A 20,698-nucleotide genomic window follows, 5' to 3' on the forward strand; every position below is an offset into this window, starting at 1 on the left:
CAGTCTCTACCAGCTATTTCTGTTTAATCTGTACAGCTGCTATTCTGCCCCAGCAATTGGTGTGCTATCTCTTGTCATACTAATAGAAAGCACAATGGCTCATCTCCCAAACTGAAAACTGTACCCATTTTATGCATTAACAATTAATCACACCAAAACAGTAACTGAAACATATGTCCCATTCATTCAGGCTTGTTTCTGCAATGTCTAGTATGGGATGAGATCTATATGGTTTCCTGAAATTACAGATTTGCACAACATACATCAATGTTCCTAGGTAATGACAGTGCAATGAAAGCCTGAACAGACGGCTGTCATCTACTTTCTACAACATAGTTTATGATGATGAATAGGATGACCAAAAGCCATTAGGGCAGATACACTGATAATTCATAATATCACAGATACCATGATCCAAAGGAGTGCAAAATAAATCTTAAACATGGAGTGCTTTTCTTTAGCTCTTAACTCCCCTTTCATACCAGATAAGGCACAGAGCAAAATTAAAATAAAATATGTCTTGGTTTGAAACAGGTAAACAAATGAATTTTTTACTGTTCCAGTGCAACAATATCAGAAGTTCTACTGAGAAAATCCTAGGCATTCACATGAAATTTTTTAGAAGAAAAGGAACCCAAAACATATTTCTATGCATATGCGCCACATTTCACTCTTCTAAGAATGCCAAGTTATTGATATTATTTTTAAGTGAACTGACTCTTGGCATGAAGACTGAATTAACTGTTAACCTTCTACTGGGCAAGGGGAACCAGGAGCACCAATTTTAGAGAGGGTTGGTAGGGTTTCACTGCTGTCAAGATAGGAAGTCCACTTACCCTGTGCCTCGTACTTACTGGAGAAGTTGCGGGTCGCCAGCATTGTCGTCAGGATCGCACCCTGCAACACGGCAACCAACAGTAAGGGCTTGGACAGGAATGGGAGGTTGGAAGAAGGAGAGGAGAAAAAGATACTGGAAGTAGTGATGGGGATAAGCATCACAATCTCAAAGGTATCTAAAAGAGAAGACATAGAGCAACAAGTTGTTGAGAGGGATAACAGGATATTACTGTAAAGAAAAAATGAGTAAAAAAACAAGAATAAAGTAGATTCTGAAGCAAGCAAGAGGAAAGTAGAGTATCAAATCAGCAATGTAGATATGAAGAGGATATCATGGATAAAGCTTACCAGGAACTGGGTAAAGGATGCAGGTTAGGTCAATGTTGGCTGAATACCAGGTACCCAAGAACGCCAATGGAGCAGATATAGTCAGTCGAACAAAATAAAGCATCACACGTGTTAAAAAAGTAGTAAAGATAAAAGACAAACCGTGATATGTAACAAAATACGACATAGGATAAGCCAATCCTGAATATTAACTCTGCATATCAGAATAAAAACAATCCCTAAGAACTATTGATATGCAAGTTTAATATTCAATCAATTTCATCTGTTCAATCCTTCGCAATCAAACAGATAACTACATAAGCGTAGATCCAGCAGCAGCCTGTAATCCCAGTAACGGGAGAGGTAAAGAATGGTCTTGTAAAATGTTAAAGTAGTTAAGGAAACGGGAAAATTGGAGCAACATTAATAAAGATACAAACTTGGAAAATCTGATACAAGCATTCTCACAGACTTACTAGAGAAGTTGCACGCAGTGGCAAGCATGGTCGTCAGGATGGCGCCCTGTAATGAGGCCACACCAGAATATGAACCACAGTTACAGGGGCAAGAAAAGCAAGATATAGGAGATGAAGGCAAAGGAGAGCTATCGAAAAGGGTGGAGAGAGACAGACTGAGAGCGAGCCAATCATAGCATTGCTGTTGCTGCAATTCTCAGACATGGCATAATACAGTTTTCGAGTATCCCCAATAAATAATTAAGCTGCTATTATGATGTCATGTCAAGAATTTCACTTTTAAAGCACACCAGTAGCAATACACATTGAATCTACAGTATCAAATATATTAACTGAAATTAATAATAAAAAGTGTGATTTGCAAGTCACCCTTTACAGTAATATTTTGTTCCTTTTTAATAAAGAAAAATATTAATGACTATCTCTTTATAGGCAATTCACATCAACTCCATCAAAATACTTCACAAACACAAAATCTATATTCCTAAAATTTGACTAAAACTGAGCTAGATTTCTGTTCCATTTAGGAAGTATACTTGTCAATGGCTATTTCCTGGCATACAAAAAGACCCCTAATTTACAAAGTGTTACACATAAACACATTAGATGTAAATGTCCTCTCCTTCCTTCCCTGCAGAGAATTGTATTCTTTAAAGGTTTATTAACATTGGTTCCAATACACAATTACAGAGCTTTGTTTCCTCATGTGAAATAAATTAAATGAAGAATGCTTTCATTTGCAAACTAAACATGACACACTTGAAACTGCATCCATAGCTTTAAAACCTCTGTTACTAAGTAAGTCCAGCGCATCTTCCAAACGGCAAATTTAAAAAAAAAAATAATACTCATACCAATGTCTATCTTTTATATAAGTAAAAATAATCCTTGAACAATGACTCCCAGAATATTCAACCAGTACTGTGAGTTTCTTATTATGGTACATGTATTTAAAAGGGGATCACGGAACAATAACCTATTTAGAAATTATTCTAAGACAAATTACAATAAATTAAAACTTCTTTTGTGCGCAAAATGATTAACGCTCAACACATTTTGCTTTTTTCCAGTGTCCTTTTCCTAAACATCAGGCTATCTACCTTGTCAAATGAATGTGTTGTTCCACATCTTGTTTGTAAAAAAATCTGATTAACTTCAGGAGTGCTGTGATAGTTTATGGTCCAGTCAACAACAGTGGCAGAAATGCAAAACTACAGACACTGTCCAGAACAACTAGTTAAAAGGTGAACAATTAAAACTGAATTCAGTGAGTCTCTGAAATCCCAGCATTTCTGAAATTGGTTATTTTGAGAGGAAGATTCTTCAAGGAAAAAGTGTTATAAACATAGGGTTATGCTTCACTTGATATGCATTAGGACTGAATTAAATATATTTCAGTGATAATGTGAATAGATTAGTTATGCTTCAATTGATACCCACAAAAACTGAACAAAATTTACTTCAGTGAAAGTTTGAAAGGTCATAAATGACTTTTTTAGTAGACAGAACCTTGAAATATAAAACAGGTAGTTTAATAAATCAAATTATTTGATTTTTCAAAACCTCATATTTCTGAATCACCGTGTGCCCTCTTAAGGGGAATACAAGCAGGAGATCAAAAGACCAAAAGGAATATACTGAAGAAACTGACAGACAACAAAAATATGCAAGTATCAGGAACACAAAAACTTATCTCAAGTGTTGGAAACCACAAAGATAAAATAGGGATAATCTGCCAAACTTGTCATGAAAGACAAGTTGAAGACCAGTGGAAACAATTCTATTTCTACTTGCTCTGTAAATGAACTTCTATTTGTGGCCTAACTATAATTCTATCATGGCTTGCTAAAAATTAATGCTGCCTTCAATATTAATCAGAAGAAATGCCTACTAAAGACAGAGCATTGATAGACTAAACAGAAATTCCAACAAGCTTCTATGGCAAAACGTCACTGAACTCTGGTGCTTTTCTTAAATGACGTTAGATTTCTAATATTCAACGAAGTAATTAACAACAGGCTGATGACTCCAAAAAGAAGAAAAGTTACAAATATATCTAACCTCAGTATAACCTCAATATAAGCAATGCTCTTAACAAAGGCATAAAACATCCTAAACTTTTAATATTTGAAGACCTAAAATGATGAGATATTGACTTCAATTTCCTAATGAGACACTTAGAATTGTTTTTGAACTAATGTATACCATACTTCTTTTAATTCCACATCCTCTGGGGTACTATGGCACTTGTAATTTAACCCAAACTAACTTCAAATACAATAAAAATTTTTCTGATCTATCAATAATTTTATTTTTGAGCCACAAAACTGATCTGAAAGTACAATATGATGATAAAATGGTTACAAGACTTTACAGAAATTTACACTGCCTACAACAAAGGAAAAAAATTACTGTGCAATTTGTACAGTAGAGAAAACTTATTGCTTTTTGTGCATTCACAAAATCCAAAGAAATTTAATAGTAAGTACTGTACCAATTTTTTAAAATGCAATGAGTAAGTTAACCCTAATCTTGTCAGCACAAAATTTTGTTGAAACATAATAAAAAGTTCAACTATTTAATATTTACAGAAACAATGATACTGAGAATGGGATTACTAAAGTAATCTGAAAGAAACAACTAAATGACATTCTTCAAGCAGTGTAAATAATGGAAAATTTGTGTTGATATGTAAGACTGGAAACTTTAAACATTAAATGATTTAACTTTTAAATGCTTCCACAAAATTATCTGTATTCAATTAGGACAGCATGCTTAATTGGGTGAATTGGTGAATTCATGGCCTTTCACAAATTCTCAAGAAGTGATGCGTAGGAAATTTTTCATATTCTTATATAGATCTTCAAAACATTTTCTTCCTATCACTACCTAATTATGCACAGTTCACACTCTCATGATTTTAAAGACCTGAAAATTGTAGCAAGTTACAAGCAAGTCGGCCTGCAGAGAGCAAAACTGACATCATGATGACAGCTGTTATGTTATATAGTACAGTGTATATGCTACTAGTACAATACCAGTACAGTGCCATGATACTGGTATGGTAACTGTACAATTCAATAAGGAATTGTTACGATATGGGTACACTATATCACAAATTGCCAATAGTGAAAAGATGCATCATGACATTATGACTGTGCTCTGAGTAGCCTAGGTAACCATCCAATTCACCAAAATGTGGATACTGAGAAATCTAAAATGTAAACTGGCAGATAATGATGGTAAATGAAGAGAGAGAGAGAGAGAGAGAGAGAGAGAGAGAGAGAGAGAGAGAGAGAGAGAGAGAGAGAGAGAGAGAGAGAGAGAGAGAGAGAGAGAGAGAGAGAGAGAGATCTTACAACCTGACAGAGCAATTAAATTATGGTACAATGTAATTTCAATTTACTTTTACACTTAAAATTAAAAAATCTAATAAAACAAGCTATTTAATAAAAATATGGTAAAAGAATATATAAACATCTTCTCAGTTACTTTTACAATATGAATGTTTATGAAACCATCACTATACTTACAAGACACGCACCACACTTACATGATGCACATTTCAATTATATGATGTGCAAGAAACCAATACAAGACAGCTATGATACTGATGATTCTTCATTAAATAAAAGAGTTGCACTGACGATTTTTGAACAGTCCAAAAGTTGGATAGCAATTTCTACTTAATGCTTGTGCCTGTTTAGGGCTTGATCTAACAACATCTTTTTTAAGATTTGTAACAATCTGACACAAGACTCGCTTGATGGAAAATTCATGAAAGCATGATGCACTGGGTAACAATAAATCTCCCCTAACCTCATAAAATTTAAACATCAACAGCAGACAGCTGATCAGCCACAAAAATACTGCTACGTTTCCAATACACTTCATGAGGGGACACCCTACAAATACAGCTCAACTTTAAAAGAATAGCTGCAGGTGATTACTTTCTAGAGAAAAGAGAACTATGTTGTGGAACAATACAGGAATGCAGATTTCATTGACAGTTATGTTCTCATTTCTTATAGAAACACTACCACACCAGGAAAAATTTCTAACAAAATAAAACATACTTTTATGCCTTGCTCACAGGCAATAGAAGGAGAGGAAACAATTATCATCTGTGTTTGTGTAGCCCCAGAGGATAAAAAAAAAACACCCCTTAACTTCAATCTTTAAAAACAAAAGTAACCATTAACAGCAATAAAAGCTGACCTTCCAACTTTTAAAACTTTAAAAACTTCAGAATAACTTGAACCTTATAAAAAATACTGCTATCTACAGCCTAAGTCACAAGGAATCCTACATAAAATTTAATGAATAGGCATATTACCTACAGTAAATATTCTTCTATACACTTAGAAATTTTATGGACATAATATTCATAAAATTGAAATGCTACAGTTTTGAAATGCTACAGTTAAACATAAGTGATTTTAACATATGCAGGAGAAATAAAAATACCAATACCATGAAAAACATATTACATATTCAGAAAAGAGGGGTCAAAATATAGTTTCCTTTAAACCATAAATTCAACTTTCACCTATCTACTTTTATTGAATATTATAAGAAACTTTCATTTTTAAATAAAACATAAAAAACTATTCTACCTATCAGTAAGAGGCAGTGGATTTTTCTGGACTAAATATACAAAATTTGCAACACTATACTCTAACAGCCTACATCATAGCATAAGAAAATTGCAATACTATACTCTTAACAGCCTACATCATAGCATAAGAAAACTCCTATTGTTGGAAAATTTATTAACTGTATTTATAATAAGACAATATAAAAACTGATCAACTGTTTTGATATTACAATGTGGCACAATAATTAACATCACTGGAGCAACTAACAAAATGTACAGGACACTCCATTCTTCCAGACATGAGTGAAGGGCATAAAAGCAGTGATATAAGATAAGATATTTATAATTCCCAGGTTTTCTGGGAGTTATTTTTAGTTTTAGCTTTTCATTTAATGGGGATTTATGAAAAACTTTAATAAATAAAATAATTTTTATAGAATACCACAGACAGTTCCTAATGAGCTATTTGCTTGAAATAAATATAACTGTCCCCAAGCACTTAAAAAGCTGTCAGTTAATATCAAATATAATGACATTTTATGCTCTCAATTGTAAATTTTATTGTTGACAATTTCATTACTAGTGACTGCTTCAAGCTGCATATGGAGATAATATCAACTTAATAATGCAGAAAATGTAAGTCATCCATAAGAATCAGATTTCAATCCAGACAATAAGTCTACTGTTATGAATAGTATTCTCAAGTACTAGGCTAACTAAAACACTGCAATCTACACACCTACTTGAAACATGAATGAGGAGGAATAGTTACAACAAAGAACATCTTTCAATCAGTAGAGGTTTAGTGGTACCTCCAGGAGCATACTTAGCAAAACTCATTTGATACTTGGGCCCTTATTTTTTGCTTAGAGCCTTTTTTCCAAAAACTAAAGATACTCAAAGACTTAAAACCTTAATTTGTCATTTTTGTTATGCATGACAAGATAATCAAGAAGAGACCCTGCTAATGAGTTGCAAGCAATGAGATTTTCAAGGTAATTGTTCAACAGAGGCAAAGAATTTTCTTCATGCCTGAGAAGACAGGTCCACCTTGTAAGGATACAGACAAATTCTTAACAGCAACTACAACCAGTAAGGGCTACCTTCTGTATCTTGAATCTGAGGAAAAAACAGTCATCCTCAAAGAGAAGACTCTGAAGTGTCAGGACTATGCTGAAGGGAGAAGTACAGCAAAGAAAAGTAAACATTACAGTAACTAGAAAGGCAGGTTTGAAAAAAGAAGAATATGTAGAATGGGTGGTATGACATTTCCTTTCAGTAAGTGGAAGTCCTACAGAGCTTGTAATAATATCCACACTAGAATATCTGTTCTCTTAAAGTTCCAGATCTTAAAAGAAAACTGGTATGTATATACAACTCTTTGATGTTTAGGTCACAGTGACTATGCTAGTCTGCATAAGGGTGCCCAAAAATTTCATCTGTCTGTACCCTACTTAGTTCTGAATAACTTTCATGGTTAAAAACACAATTAGAACGGCCATAACAGCCATTTCTGATTCCCTGAAAACATCAGTCATCACTACTGGACTATGATCCTGATAATTTAGGACACTAAGGAGCAGCCTCTCCTACTGACTCACATATAGATCTCAACCTAATTGTCAGAAGTTGCAAAACTTACCAGAGTGGTCAGTTAGTTTGCAAACGATCTCTTTTTATCAGTGACACTATAACCACTGAGTCTGTTATGGCTTAAGATGCTCAATAATGTACATCACTAAAACACTACACTAATTCCACTTTAGGAACTCTGTACCAAACTGTTAATATCAATGGTTAAGGATCAGAGATGTACAGGTACTTATATTCCCTTTCCTTATTGAAAACCATTGAGAGCTGGTCAAAAAAAGATTATTTGACCTTTATCCACAACAAACAAATATTTTCCATCTTTTTTAAGTATGTGAAGTATTAAGACAATATCTAACCTAAAAAAAAGCCCTGGCAAGAAAACATAAACCTCCACAGGATCTTGGCTATCAGAAGACTTATGCAACTCGTCTCCAGGTACTTTCCAGCACCTGGCATGAAAAGAATAAGAATGGTGCCTTCTTGCCACATTATAAAATTTATAGTTTGTTGGCCAGTCATGACCTTACTGACCTCAGTTGCAATGGGGACAAAATGTGAGACTAAAGGCACCTGATCTAGCTCCGTCCAAGGATGGAAGTAAAATATAGCCTTCATAGATGAGAAAAAAAATTCTTTACAATAGTGCATGAAACCAACGATGGACCAGGAGCATGTCTACATCACTGGAACCTAAAGTGTACACTGCTTCTCACAGAAAGACTTGACACAGTGATACGTTCCATCAAATGTCTTCATTATTTCCATTTAAAACAAAATATATGCCTGATTTTGCATAGATTACAAAAGAGAGGTCATATGAACTGTAAAATGTATAATACACCTTCCAAGAATAAAAAGGTTAAAACAGTGCTCGAATAAGGCAAATGGCTACCAGTATTAGTGAGAAACGAATAAAAAAGCAAATGAAGTAATCTTAAGTTTCATAGGACAAGGCAAGCAAAAGATATTGCACTGTCCAAAAAACACAGTCAGAACAGGTAAAGATTACAAACCTGCCCTCAGTTCATGGAAGAAATAAGCACGACATATGACTTTGACTGGTTTGTGGGGGGCACTGTGTCAAACTTAAAAGTTACGGAAAAGTTAAAAGCAATGACAAGTAATTCTTGAAACTTACAGTGGGGATCACCAGATATGAAGAGGATAGAAAATATCCCAATATATTTGATCTAAGGAACACTGCTAAATCCAATTAATTTTGCAAGGATTTCAAAAAAAAACCCAAGCAAGTTAATTAAAATGCCATTAAGTAACATGAAAGTTCCAGTTATCAGCTACAAGGGAGAGAACAAAAATCCATGCTATCTCAAATATTGAATCAAAAGAGTCTGTGCTGTTTTGACCGTTCCTAAATGTTGGCCCTTATGGATCAGTAGTTATCAACTAATATTCTGATTTTTATGGAATCATATCCAGAACTGGTAAAGGTCAAGAATGATATTACCTCCATGAAAAATTAGAACTGACAACCCACTAATAAATACAATTTTATTTCCCTATCAATATTTGAATTACAGATATGCTTTTTCAGTATGATACTGAAAAAGTCTTTAGAAATATCTTTTTTTTAGATTTGCCCTAAACCAAAATATCAAATGCAAAGAATGATGATAAAAATTATAATGAACGACCTATATTTCTTTAGATCTAAAAAATATATGTATTGCTACTAGAAATGCCCAGGCTAATAGGAATCTCATACTCCTACCAAGTTGTTGAAGGGAATCTTATAAACAGAATGGGGACTGGTGATGAAATAAATAAGCCTGCATAATAAACTCATTTTGCTTTCTACAGAAAGGTTTACTTCCACTTAAGAAACCTCATCTATTATGAAATACCAGTCTGCTTGCTACAGCTATACTATAGCAGCTTGGTTATCTAAGAATCTCTTAAGAATTAAATATCATAAGGTGTTAAAACAAAAAAGAAAAAAAACAGAATTTTAATATAAATGAATTAAGATCTGTAGTTTTCAAAAAATGATCCTACTTCTTGTTGATCACAACACTGAAAGTTAATTAAAACAACTGTATTTAGAAAGTACTTTACTATTAAATCATAAATATAACTTGATAATTCATGTTTTCATTAACTGTTATAAACAAAAGAATTCAATGAAAGTATGAACGAAAATCCCAATGGGGAACTCACCTTTAGCTTTCTTCTAGCATTGAACTTTCTCAAGCAATCAACAGTCTCCTGCCTGTGAACAACACTAGCCACACGTTCACGTTGCTGTTGAAAGACGAAAACAAGTTGACATAGAGTACCCATACCACAATTATAATCCAGTACAGTATTTACTACACAGATATTGCAATGGAGGATTAAGTTTATAGTTTATAAAATTCATATAACTTTCCATGTCTATATATGAAAAACATGGTATATTTCATTAACACTATGAGTAAACATTAGTTAAAAGTTTTGCTGTATCAAAGATATGAAAGACACATACGCAGATCCATGGGTGTTTAAGAGCTTCTGCAGCTGTAATACGCTTGGCTGGGTTAACTGTTAACATTGAATTAATAAGATTTTTGGCTTCAGGTGTTACTGTGTCCCACTCAGGTGAAGGATACTGTGTGAAAAAAGGAAATTTACAAGAATAGATATATAAGGTATTCATAAATAACCAAGTATTCCACAATTAGGAAACATGACATTAAAATGAATTTCTTAACATACACCAATTTCGAAAAATTTGTTCCAGTGACTTGAAGACCAAAACACTTTCAGATTTCTACATACTGCTGGTCATGGTTTATCACCTACTCTAGTGGCGCTTCTCAAGTTCTGTTCTTTCATTCTTTTCTACTCTTAGCAATGAGTCTCTCTAATCTTTCTTCTACTTTACACTTCTGATGATGATTCAAAGCCCTGCACTGATCTACATTTCTCCCTCCTTCAACTCCCAGTCACCATTAACTGTTCACACTTGGTCCAAATATTTTCATATTTTTTACCACTCTCACATCAAGATTAAAAGGTATCCCTTAACAGGGCATACGAGACCATTTTCGTATTTTCTGTCTACTAATTTAATCAATCTCTTATTTCTGTGATTTTTAATGGAAATGTCTTTCAACCTTCTGATTCAGTCAACATTTTAGATGTACAGGATACTAATTTCTTACAGATCACATGATTCAAAAGCATACTGAGTTATGTTACTATGTAATATGTTTTCCTTTGTCCCAGTTACTTGAAGCTTATCTATTCCAGTAAGGAAGAACTTCTAGGTTTCTCTTAGGAGCAAATCACTACTGCAAGTTAGTCTTACTACCTCTCTAATGGTATATACTTGTTTATAATTGTTCTTTTGAGCTGATGGAGAGGGTCCTTTCACTTGTCAGGTGACATTTAAAACAGCCAGGACACCATAGCCCACATGCACTCATCAGCTGATCGCATAATTCAGTGGTTGTTTCTCTCCTCCTTATGATAAAATCCAAACTTTCCTCCCTGTTGCTGTTTTCCTTGACTCATGTAATCTTCAGTTTTTCAAGAGGTGGGTCTATTGCATCCTTTGATGTCAGGCACAAAGCTTTCCTTTCCACATGCTGTTCAAACCTTTTAGACTTTTGCATGTCCTGTCTGTCCTTAAGCCACAACTTTCATAAATGATATTCTACTTTTTTACTGTTGTGAAGTCATCATTTGAAATAGTTACAAAACGTAAACATACATGAAAAATGTTCATACTGACAATATGAAAATTAACTAGCCAGAAACACTTGATGCGCCTACTTCCAGTCTTTAAAGACAAGGTCTCATTACATTTATCATTGTCTCTACATATCTGAAAATATTCAAACATTCATACAAAATGAGATTAAAGAGCAATTTTCAAAACAGAATGCCCTATGTGAAGGAAAGAGGAAAATACAGTAAAAAAATAAAAACTAATAGATAACAAACAAATAAATATGGATATATCAACAACAATATTGTATATTGCATAGCTCTACAAAAAATACGGCAATGCTACATAATTCTTTACTGTAATATTACAGTCTCATCAAATTACAATTATAGGACTCAGCATCAATAACTCCTCCAAAAGACTATTCCACACTTCACCAAATGGAATGAACAACCTTTGGTAAAGAATTAAGTGACACTCTTTCTTATCAGCAAAATTTAGATGTAGATGTCCTACAAAGTAAGTAGCATGCAGTTATTTCTGAGGTAGAGAACTAGAAAACTGGGGCAGATTCCTGTTGAGAAAAACTTGTGAAAGATAGCTCAAAATTTTTAACTGGGTACCCTCAGGAAGAACCTACCAGATAATTCTTTTGATTATTTCCTGTTACATGAAGATAATATTTTGATACAAATAAATGTGGTACCCTGTATAACTTTCATGAAACTCATATTTGATCAAAATCACATGTAGATAAAAAAAAAAAACACCAAATATACTAACATCGTAAGCTCCTGCTTTGATTTGGGCGTATAACCTGTGTTGATCTTCGTCCCAGAAGGGTGGGTAACCCACGAGGAGGATGTAGAGAATCACACCTAGAAGAAATAGTGTGAATCAAAACCTCAGTCACATAAAAAAGACAACAAGCATCTTGAATGCAAGTCCAAAATATACAAAAATTTCACAAAGAGAAAATGAGTAATTCTTAAAGTCAGTACAAAGAAAGTTTGCATGCCTTTCTTATACAGATTTGGGGTAAGGCAGGTGTAAGTCATAGAAATACTTACAGGAGTTAATTTTAAGACTGAATGTTAATACTTGCAGGTTTTTTAAATATATACACAATGTGCAATCAAAACTCATTTCTAATGAGTGATATCCAATATACAGTATACAGAACTGCTAAAACCCAACTCAGAATGTTACTGATTTATCAAATGATTCCAGTAACTGAAAACTGCAAAATTTTAGAATATACTATATGTATACTGAAAGTGCTATGCACAGCTAGTACCCCAAAAAGATAAAATCTTGAATATGTACCCAAAAAAATAAAATCTTGAATATGTTTATGCTGGAACGGTTGCATTCATACAGGCATGGAATGCAGTGTACATATTCCAATTTCAGTTTTATTACAATGAGTAAAACACTGGCTAAGAATAACCTTAATTGGCTGCCTGAAATTTATATATATATATATATATATATATATATATATATATATATATATATATATTTATATACTGTACTGTATATATATATCTATATATATAAATATACTGTACTGTATATATATATATATATATATATATATATATATATATATATATATATATATATATATATATATATATATATACTGTACTGTATATATATATATATATATATATATATATCTATATATATAAATATACTGTACTGTATATATATATATATATATATATATATATATATATATATATATATATATATATATATATATATATATATATATATATATATATATATATATATATATACATATATATATATATATATATATATATATATATATATATATATATATATAATATATATACAGTGAACCCCATATTCGAGGGGGATGCGTACCACACACCCCCGCAAATAGCTAAAATCCGTGAATACTTAAAACCCCTCTAAAAACACTTAGAACTGCCCATTTTGATAGTTTAAACACAAGAAAATTCCTGTAAAAATGCTTATACCTGAGTATTTTAATAGTTTTATCACAAAAAGTGCATTTATTCATGAAAATTATATGAAAATACAGTAATTAGTGAATATTTCTCAGTGAAAAATACCGCGAATGGGCAAATTTTCCGCGAATAATGGCTAGATATTTTCCACAGAGAAACCCGCGAATGAGTGAGTCCGCGAATCACGCGAACATGAATACGGGGGGTTAATCTATATATATATATATATATATATATATATATATATATATATGTATATATAGGTAGTGCTCGAGTTACGATAATTCAACTTACGATAATTCGCTTTTATGATGGGGTTAGCAATTAATATCAATACGACAATATTTTGAAAATACGTATTTTTAAATTTCACGGGCGACTGGCGCAGGCAACAACGTACAATCAGGCAGCGTACGGTGTACGATACGTTGGCCCGAGAGGCTGGAATAGGCACATTAATTCAATGACCTGACCTCACTTGCTCTCGTTGTGTCGGAAGTTAAAATAGGTCAGTGTTCGTTTGCAATTTTTGTGCGTTTGTAAATACAGGTAGTGCACGAGTGATGATAATTCGTCTTACGATAATTCAATTTTACGATGGAGTTAGCAATTAATACTGGTACGACAATATTTAGAAAATATTTTTAAATTTCGAGCAGGTACAGGCAACAGCGCACACTACAGTTGCCGTAGAATCAAGCAGCAAGAGAGACCAACTTACAATAGACCAACTTCTTTTTCTCCATCTCTTTATTCCATCTTCTAGTTAAAAAAGTAAGAGAATGATAAAAGTATTGTTAGTAACCTTATACTCTTGCGAAAATGTGTACAGCCATAAACAACCGAACGAGAGACTGTTGTTTTGCTAATAACCGAATCGGATAACAACTGTTTTGCTTGTATTTCAACCATCATACGGTTAAACAATTACCGTAGTTATGTTAAAAATGGCGTTAAGTACTGATATGTTTTTACACTACCCTTATCCGCTTTGGAGAAAAGATCGGCAAGGAAATATACTGCTACAGTAAATTTAAGCGGCAAGTTGTAGTTGAAGCTGAGAAAAGAATGTTCAGGCTGCTAATGACTATAAATCATTGTGCATTGGCAACATGGATGAAACTCGACAGCAAATAAAATTGGAAAGTATTTCAATCAAAACTACTGGGCATGAAAGAACACATATTACTGCTGTTTTCATGCCGATAAAAGATAAATACGAAAAGCTCGTAGTATGATGATGACATCAAGAGAAAATAGCGAACGGAATCTTGATTTTTTTTTTAAACAAAACAATCGGCCAACGTCATCTATTAACGAAAAAAAAAAAGGCTAAATTAATTTCACAACGAGACATATTTAAGTTATATTTCGACTTAAAAACACTTCATATAACGAAAAATATATATGTCCCTTATAAATAAAGTATCTAGAGATTCATTTACGCTAACTAGAAGCAAGAAATGCCCTCTGAACCGAGTTATATGTGGCGAAATAAAGACCATGTGATCGATTCCCAAACCAAAACATTTGATTGCTATGATCGGAATTTATAATGCAAAAGCTATATAAGAATATTTACGATTGGATACAGTGTAGTAAAGCATAACTTTTTAAAAGATCCAGGGAAAAGATGCACATTCGTTATTTTGATGCTTGTATGATACGGTGTTATGTGAAAATAGAATACAATATAATGTAGGCTAGGCTACCGTATATGATATACGAAAGTGCAGGCTAGGCCTTGTTTGTTATTCAATTTCTCTTTATACTGACTTATCATGTCAATCTGCATTGAACCTGCAGAATTAGCTGACGCTAATAATTACTATACCATATATGTATAAAGTAGTGTAGTGTAGGCTAGGCTACCATATATGTATAGATGGTACTGATTACCCTAGTGTAGGCTAGGCCATATTCGAGTTACGATTTTTTCAACAAACGATGGGTTTTTTGGAACCTAACCCCATCATAAGTAGGGGAATACCTGTATATATATATATATATATATATATATATATATATATATATATATATATATATATATATATTTAAACGGCATAAACCCTCAATTTTACCATTTCATTAAATGCTATACAGTAATGAACTTCAGACAGCAAGACTAATTAGTTGCAGTAATAAATAATTTAAGATAAAAAAACCAGGATGCTTAAATCAAGTGTATAAAGCTATAGCATCTTTATTAGAAATTCATTTAACCTTGAAGTATGCATACAAAGAATTCTGTATAGGAAAATCGACATGCAAAAACATGCAATATTTGCTTGAACTAGAACTATAATCTGTACATAAAAATGATTGCTCTGTAACTCTTATCCTAAGTGAAAACAAAATATTCTGAACTATGTGCTATAGCAGTTAACCATGTCTCCCGAGTACAAAGAATAAAAGAAATGTCGGCTGATGGTAAGTTGTAGAGAGGGGAGGCGTGGTATCCATAGAGAGGCCATTGCCTGGCATCCAGGGTATATGCTTGGAAAAACTGTACATAGAACAGTGGAAAAAACATGGCTGCTTAACTACTAATACCTTATAACCTGAAATATTATCCTATGGACTGTTTTCTTAGTCACTTTAAAATGTTCAATAAAATATTTACTCTTCACTTGTTAACTTTTAGAATGGCGCACCTTAACTCACAGATAGAAATGACTGATTCTGATACAAAAAAGATATCAAATCCATTTTTAAGACCTTGCTGAAAATATATTTACATTGTATTTCCTGTACATAATGCAATAATTTCAAGCATGCTATGCTGCCATGTCTAAACAATTACTAAAATTACACAAAATTGTTCAAAACTATGACATAATCAGTGAACAAGAAATGTATTTTTCAAGTACTGTATTTCCCATACATACCATGATAAGGTAATGCCTAAATTTTTCTTTCATTAAATCTTTATAAATATACACTATACTATAGTAAATTCCTGCTCACTTATGTATAAAAAATTAAAAAAAGGAAATGTAATTCAGCTTTAGCAATGAGATATTACATTCGCATTTAAATTATAAGATATGAAACCTTTTGTGCGCTGGAGAAAAACACCCTAAAGTCTCAGAAAAAAATCTTGAAACCTTAAGTATGCGATATTAATAATCATAAATTATATATGATATTAATAATTATGGAATTATCTGATAACATGTGTGCAGTTACCTTGCTCAGATACCCATGTAATGGATTAATTCAAAAAAAAAAAAAAAAAAAAATTAAAACCTGATTTTGAGTAAATTTGAACACAGAAAATGATGAGTTTTCGAAAGAGACGTAGAAAAGATGACTCACCACACGCCCAAATGTCTACTGGTTTGCCATACGGTTCTTTTTTTAGCACTTCTGGCGATAGATAACCTGGCGTACCAGCGAAACCTGAAAGAAGGGAAACATGTAAGAACAACTGGCTATAAGATAACAACATAACAGAACATAATATAATACTGTATCATCTATAATGTAGGAAATCCATCTCGAATAATTTATGAATACTCCTCCACTTCAATCCTCCTTTATATAGTCATCGAAATTAAAGCATGGGCTGGAATAAGGCCAGCTTAATCAGCCAGAACAATACCATAGCTGCGCCAGATAACAGTTGTTGCTTCGTAAATAAAATATAGCTACTGATATACTAAAACTAATATGAATAAAAACCTTTTCAAAACCATCACTTGAATCATGTAACATAAGGGAGTCACTTTCAGTCATTCTCCACACAAAATTACGGGTTAAAGCAAACAACAGGCGTCCTACATACTGGACATTATTTTGTCAGGCCACTTTGATCCATCTCATAAAGTAAAATATTACTCTGACACAGCTTGTTATAAATTTGAGAATGGTAAATACGGGGGATATCCTCTAACAAAGTATCACGCTGAAATTATTACCACAATGACATTTATCCAAATTTAGTCTCCTGAGCCATGTCTTTTCAAGGCTCTGCAGACATGCAGAAAATGAAGGTTTAATACACTGCCCCGCTGGATATTAAATGATGTTCTCTACAAAGCCACCTAACTTTCACGTCGAAGACTTACAAAAGAATTTGACGCTGTCCGTTCAAACCTTTTAGTCTGATTATCAAGATTGGAAATGTCTGACTGAATTTTTTTTTCAAAACTATTATAATAAAAATAAGGCAAAAGACAGCAAAAATGGAGAGACGGGGAGTCATAAACATTAAGAAGTCGCGATTAAACCCAAATGAATCAACACAACAGGCGCATAAAACATGCCAGATTATAAAAATCAGGGAACACTGAAGTAAGGTGAGAATCCACAGTTTGGTAGCATAGGAAAAGAAGCAGTGACCCATTCCAGACCGCTGCTGACCTCCTGAGGTCATGTCGGATGTGGAGGTCTTTCAAGTAGTAGTGTACAATAAGCAATACGAGCCCACTGCCAGTGGAAAATACTCCTTCGACACGACTGAATGGCGACAGTAAAGTACAAAGGAGAGACAGAGGTCACTATATAAAAGATAGGTATGCTCTACAGAATCACCAATCCCGTTGATGAAAAACATTTTCGCAATTTCAGGCATGCAATCTTAAATGTGGCAGTATCTAACAACTACAGTTAACACATGATTCATACTGGTTTTAATAATTTAACATCATGATTCATACTGGTTTTAACAATTTAACTTCATACTGGTCTTAACGTCTGAAATGTCAAGACCGGTTTCTAAAACTGAACAAATAAAAGGAAAACAAGTCTAGTCACAGATTCTGAACTATACAGACACCCCCCAAACTTCAACATACAACCAAAAGAATAACCTCTGAACACTCAACTCTGCTTCAAATACATAACACAGTTTGGGCTACAGGGAGAACTCTTCAAACATCAGTCATATAAACGACCTGACTTTCCAGTTAACCTTGGCTAATGGTCACTGCTGTCATGTTCAATATTTCTCTTCGTTACGTCACTTTCATGGCCTAAGCCCTTAGGATTTCTCAAAATCCCGCACTATTTTATAAACCATCAGTTACTGTAATGCACTGGGCTGCTTCAGCCTCTGTTCTCTACAGAGAACGGCCATGATTAATGACAAGGACTTTAAAAATAAATTAGCCACATTTCTATAAAAATTAACAAAACAAAAAAAAAACACAAACAAAAACAAATAAAAGTTAGGACTGAATTTGCCAATAATCCGATGCAGCAGAATATCTTATGAGAAATATGTTACCCGAATTCCCACCTAGCTGAAAGACAAACGAAAATAGTTACGAGAGACAGAGAGAGAATAATAAACACGCTAACTAACAAAACTGAGGAAGTAATACTTACCAAACCATGCTTGTTGGTCTCCTTGAACTTCAATGGCTAAACCAAAATCGGCAAGTTTCACGGCAGCTCCCTTGGCTTTACTTGCTAAAAGCAGGTTCTCTGGCTGCAAAGGGTAGGAGAAAGTAGATTCACACAGAGGTTTTCTATTTCTAATCCCAAACTGTTTGAGCCTATTTCATTATTATTTCAATATATACAGGGCTGTTTTTCAAGAAATTGCTATGTAACAATTACTGGTATCTTCAAGAGTAACATCATAGAGCTGACGGTTTAATGTCTTATGACAACAGAACTATTACAGTTTTCTTAAAATCTGATAACTAAATTTGCAAAAAAGCGACCAATAACAAACCATGAAAAAAATAATCGCTAGGGATTGGTATTAGTGAAAATACATTAGGAGGACTTGTTTGTTTCACAACAGTTTAATACTTACAAAATAGCACCTCTTTACATTTATTTCTTATTAAATATGCATTACTTATGACAGTTAAAAGTGGTAATAAACGTATCAAATGGTGTGAACAGTACGTCACTTTGCGAAAAATTCTAAAACCGGTTTTGTTTTTATTGCCAAATGCAGCGGTTCTTAACTTTCGCCATTATAAAATATAAGTTCATCGAAAAATGATTCGTTTGATCTGGTATAAAAAGCAGAGTTTTCTCGATATTTCCAACAATAATTAAAACTGGGAGTTTTTATGAGATGACCTGGGCATCATGCAGTTCCATCTGATTAAATAGTATAGACTGATGATGCCTACGGAATACCGCATAGTCTATGAATCTCTCGTTGTAAGAATAGAACATCTTCCGCTATTTGCCAATATCTTGATTACTCTCTTTTTTCATGTAACGTTAGGAGCTTATTATCCCCAACAATTCTCCTTGGCTGCTTGTGTTCGACTACTTTTGTCAAGGTTTATCTTGCCTTCATTCTTCAATAAGGTAGACCGACCCAATCACTGGTTTCTAGTCTAGAGTTAAGGAGTGAGACTCAGAAATGCTGATAAAGTATGTGGGCTGCATTACGTATCAGACAATTATTATGGACTGAGACTTTTTGCAAAGGAATTTCATATCTAACCATGCAAGAGTGCACTTGGTTACTGCATACCTCTGCTTTCTTCACAGCCCTATGAGGACATTTTTTTTTTATATCGACCAGAAATGGTTATTGTCGGGATGCAAACGAAATCTTACAGATTAAGGGGAGAGACAACTTCCAGCCACCTTCTCTGCAGAAATAATCACATTACCTTTGTCTGGTAAAATACTCTATTAATCCCGGTAAAATCTATGGTATAATGTCTCGGGGTTTTAAGCCTAAAACGGCTGAGCAATCTACGCCCCCCCCCCAAAAAAAAAAGGCCTTTACTCCCACAACGGGAGTCCCGTTGTTATTTCTCCCTAAACCTACTCACTTTGTCAGTCACGAGACCCACTTTTTGGTTTCGTCAAATCCCACACAGCTTTTTGTGTAATCCTGTTACCAAATTGACTCACAGAGCCAAATGAACAACCCAAAACATAACTTTCCAGACGCAGGTAATAACTGTAATAGGGCAGACGGGACTACTCCAATACTTCTATTCTTCAAGTTTTCCATTGCTTGTGTAGTATCTCTCGTAATCCACTGTGACAAGTCTGTTTACAGGGAAAGACTGCACCAGTATTTGGGTTGCATTACGGCTTTTTCGTAGCAATCTTCATCATTAAATATTTGCAATGAAAAGTTTCATCACATATAATCGTACCAAAAGGATTCTTTCAAGTAATTATTGAAGAATAACCACATATAAAAGGCTGATCTTAAAAGTTACTCATGGAAAGTGAACATAAATACGCGTAATGATAAAGTATA

The 20,698-nt window shown here is 33.5% G+C and overlaps 1 protein-coding gene across 28 annotated transcripts in view; it reads right to left on the reverse strand.

Annotated features, from left to right (window-relative positions):
• The window catches only part of CaMKII (Calcium/calmodulin-dependent protein kinase II), a 659,837-nt gene that overhangs the window by 216,591 nt on the left and 422,548 nt on the right, over positions 1-20,698 (reverse strand). For 19 of the 28 annotated variants that reach the window (XM_067108708.1, XM_067108712.1, XM_067108709.1 and 16 more), the window contains exons 6-11: positions 18,835-18,937; positions 16,822-16,905; positions 12,284-12,378; positions 10,313-10,435; positions 10,006-10,089; positions 837-897 (exon numbers count right to left, since the gene is read on the reverse strand). In XM_067108708.1, coding sequence (XP_066964809.1) covers positions 837-897; positions 10,006-10,089; positions 10,313-10,435; positions 12,284-12,378; positions 16,822-16,905; positions 18,835-18,937 — 550 coding nt within the window. Of the gene's footprint in view, positions 1-836; positions 898-1,640; positions 1,687-10,005; positions 10,090-10,312; positions 10,436-12,283; positions 12,379-16,821; positions 16,906-18,834; positions 18,938-20,698 lie in introns of all 28 variants that reach the window. The other 9 variants (XM_067108711.1, XM_067108706.1, XM_067108716.1 and 6 more) reach the window with 2 other exon arrangements.

This window comes from Macrobrachium rosenbergii, chromosome 9 (genome assembly GCF_040412425.1).
Source record: "Macrobrachium rosenbergii isolate ZJJX-2024 chromosome 9, ASM4041242v1, whole genome shotgun sequence".
In the NCBI taxonomy this organism is placed as follows: Eukaryota; Metazoa; Arthropoda; class Malacostraca; order Decapoda; family Palaemonidae; genus Macrobrachium; species Macrobrachium rosenbergii.